Here is a 749-nt window from a genome sequence, read left to right as displayed (position 1 = left end):
CCTCTGATCATCCTTGTGGCCTCCTCTGGACTCACTCCAGCAGGTCCATGTCCTTTTTGTGTTGGGGGCTCCAGAACTGGACACAGCACTGCAGGTGGAGTCTCACGAGAGCAGAGTAGAGGGGGAGAATCCCTTCCCTTGACCTGCTGGCCACACTTCTCTGGATGCAGCCCAGGATACAGTTGGCTTTCTGGGCTGAGAGCCCACGGTGCTGGTTCATATTCAGCTTCTTGTCCACCAGCACCCACAAGTCCCTCTCCTCAGGGCTGCTCTCGATCCTTGGGACATCACCTTGTCACATCACCTCCAAAGAAATCAGCCCAAACCCAAAAATGCAGGTGAAGGATGTGGCTTCAGAAATGGCCAAGAAGTCCCTTTCTCATCTAAGGAGTTCTGTTCTGGCCGTGGCACGTTACTGACCTTTGTTGAGCGCAGCATCCATGGGCACGGGCAGCTGCATGATGTAGTCCACACGCTGGGTATATTTCACCTTTTCTGTGGCCAGGCACTTCAGCTTCTCCTCCACCAGAAAACGGAAGACCTCATTAGGGTTCTCCGAGCTGCGGCAGTTCCTCTGAAGAAGGAGAGATTAACATGAAGGAGAGATGTAACAACAGGATGGCAGAAATAAGTGTCTGCAGTAGCAGTGGTTCCACACAGGACACTCCTTAGTATTCATTTCTGCACCCATTCCACTGGAAAAGACAGCAAAGAGGAACTAGAGGCACGTTCTGTATCCCAGGAACCCA

The 749-nt window shown here is 52.3% G+C and overlaps 1 protein-coding gene across 1 annotated transcript in view; it reads right to left on the bottom strand.

Annotated features, from left to right (window-relative positions):
* USP5 (ubiquitin specific peptidase 5) overlaps positions 1–749 on the bottom strand; it is a gene marked incomplete at both ends in the record, with an annotated part of 8,920 nt that overhangs the window by 3,934 nt on the left and 4,237 nt on the right. Inside the window, one exon of the mRNA XM_010174726.1 lies at positions 421–574. Within this exon, the coding sequence (XP_010173028.1) occupies positions 421–574 (154 nt within the window). The remainder of the gene's footprint in view (positions 1–420; positions 575–749) is intronic.

The sequence above is a fragment of the Antrostomus carolinensis genome, unplaced genomic scaffold (assembly GCF_000700745.2).
Source record: "Antrostomus carolinensis isolate BGI_N321 unplaced genomic scaffold, ASM70074v2 scaffold53738, whole genome shotgun sequence".
NCBI lineage: Eukaryota > Metazoa > Chordata > Aves > Caprimulgiformes > Caprimulgidae > Antrostomus > Antrostomus carolinensis.
The sequence above is the reverse complement of the archived record's forward strand: the minus strand, read 5'-3'. Positions and strand labels throughout refer to the sequence as shown.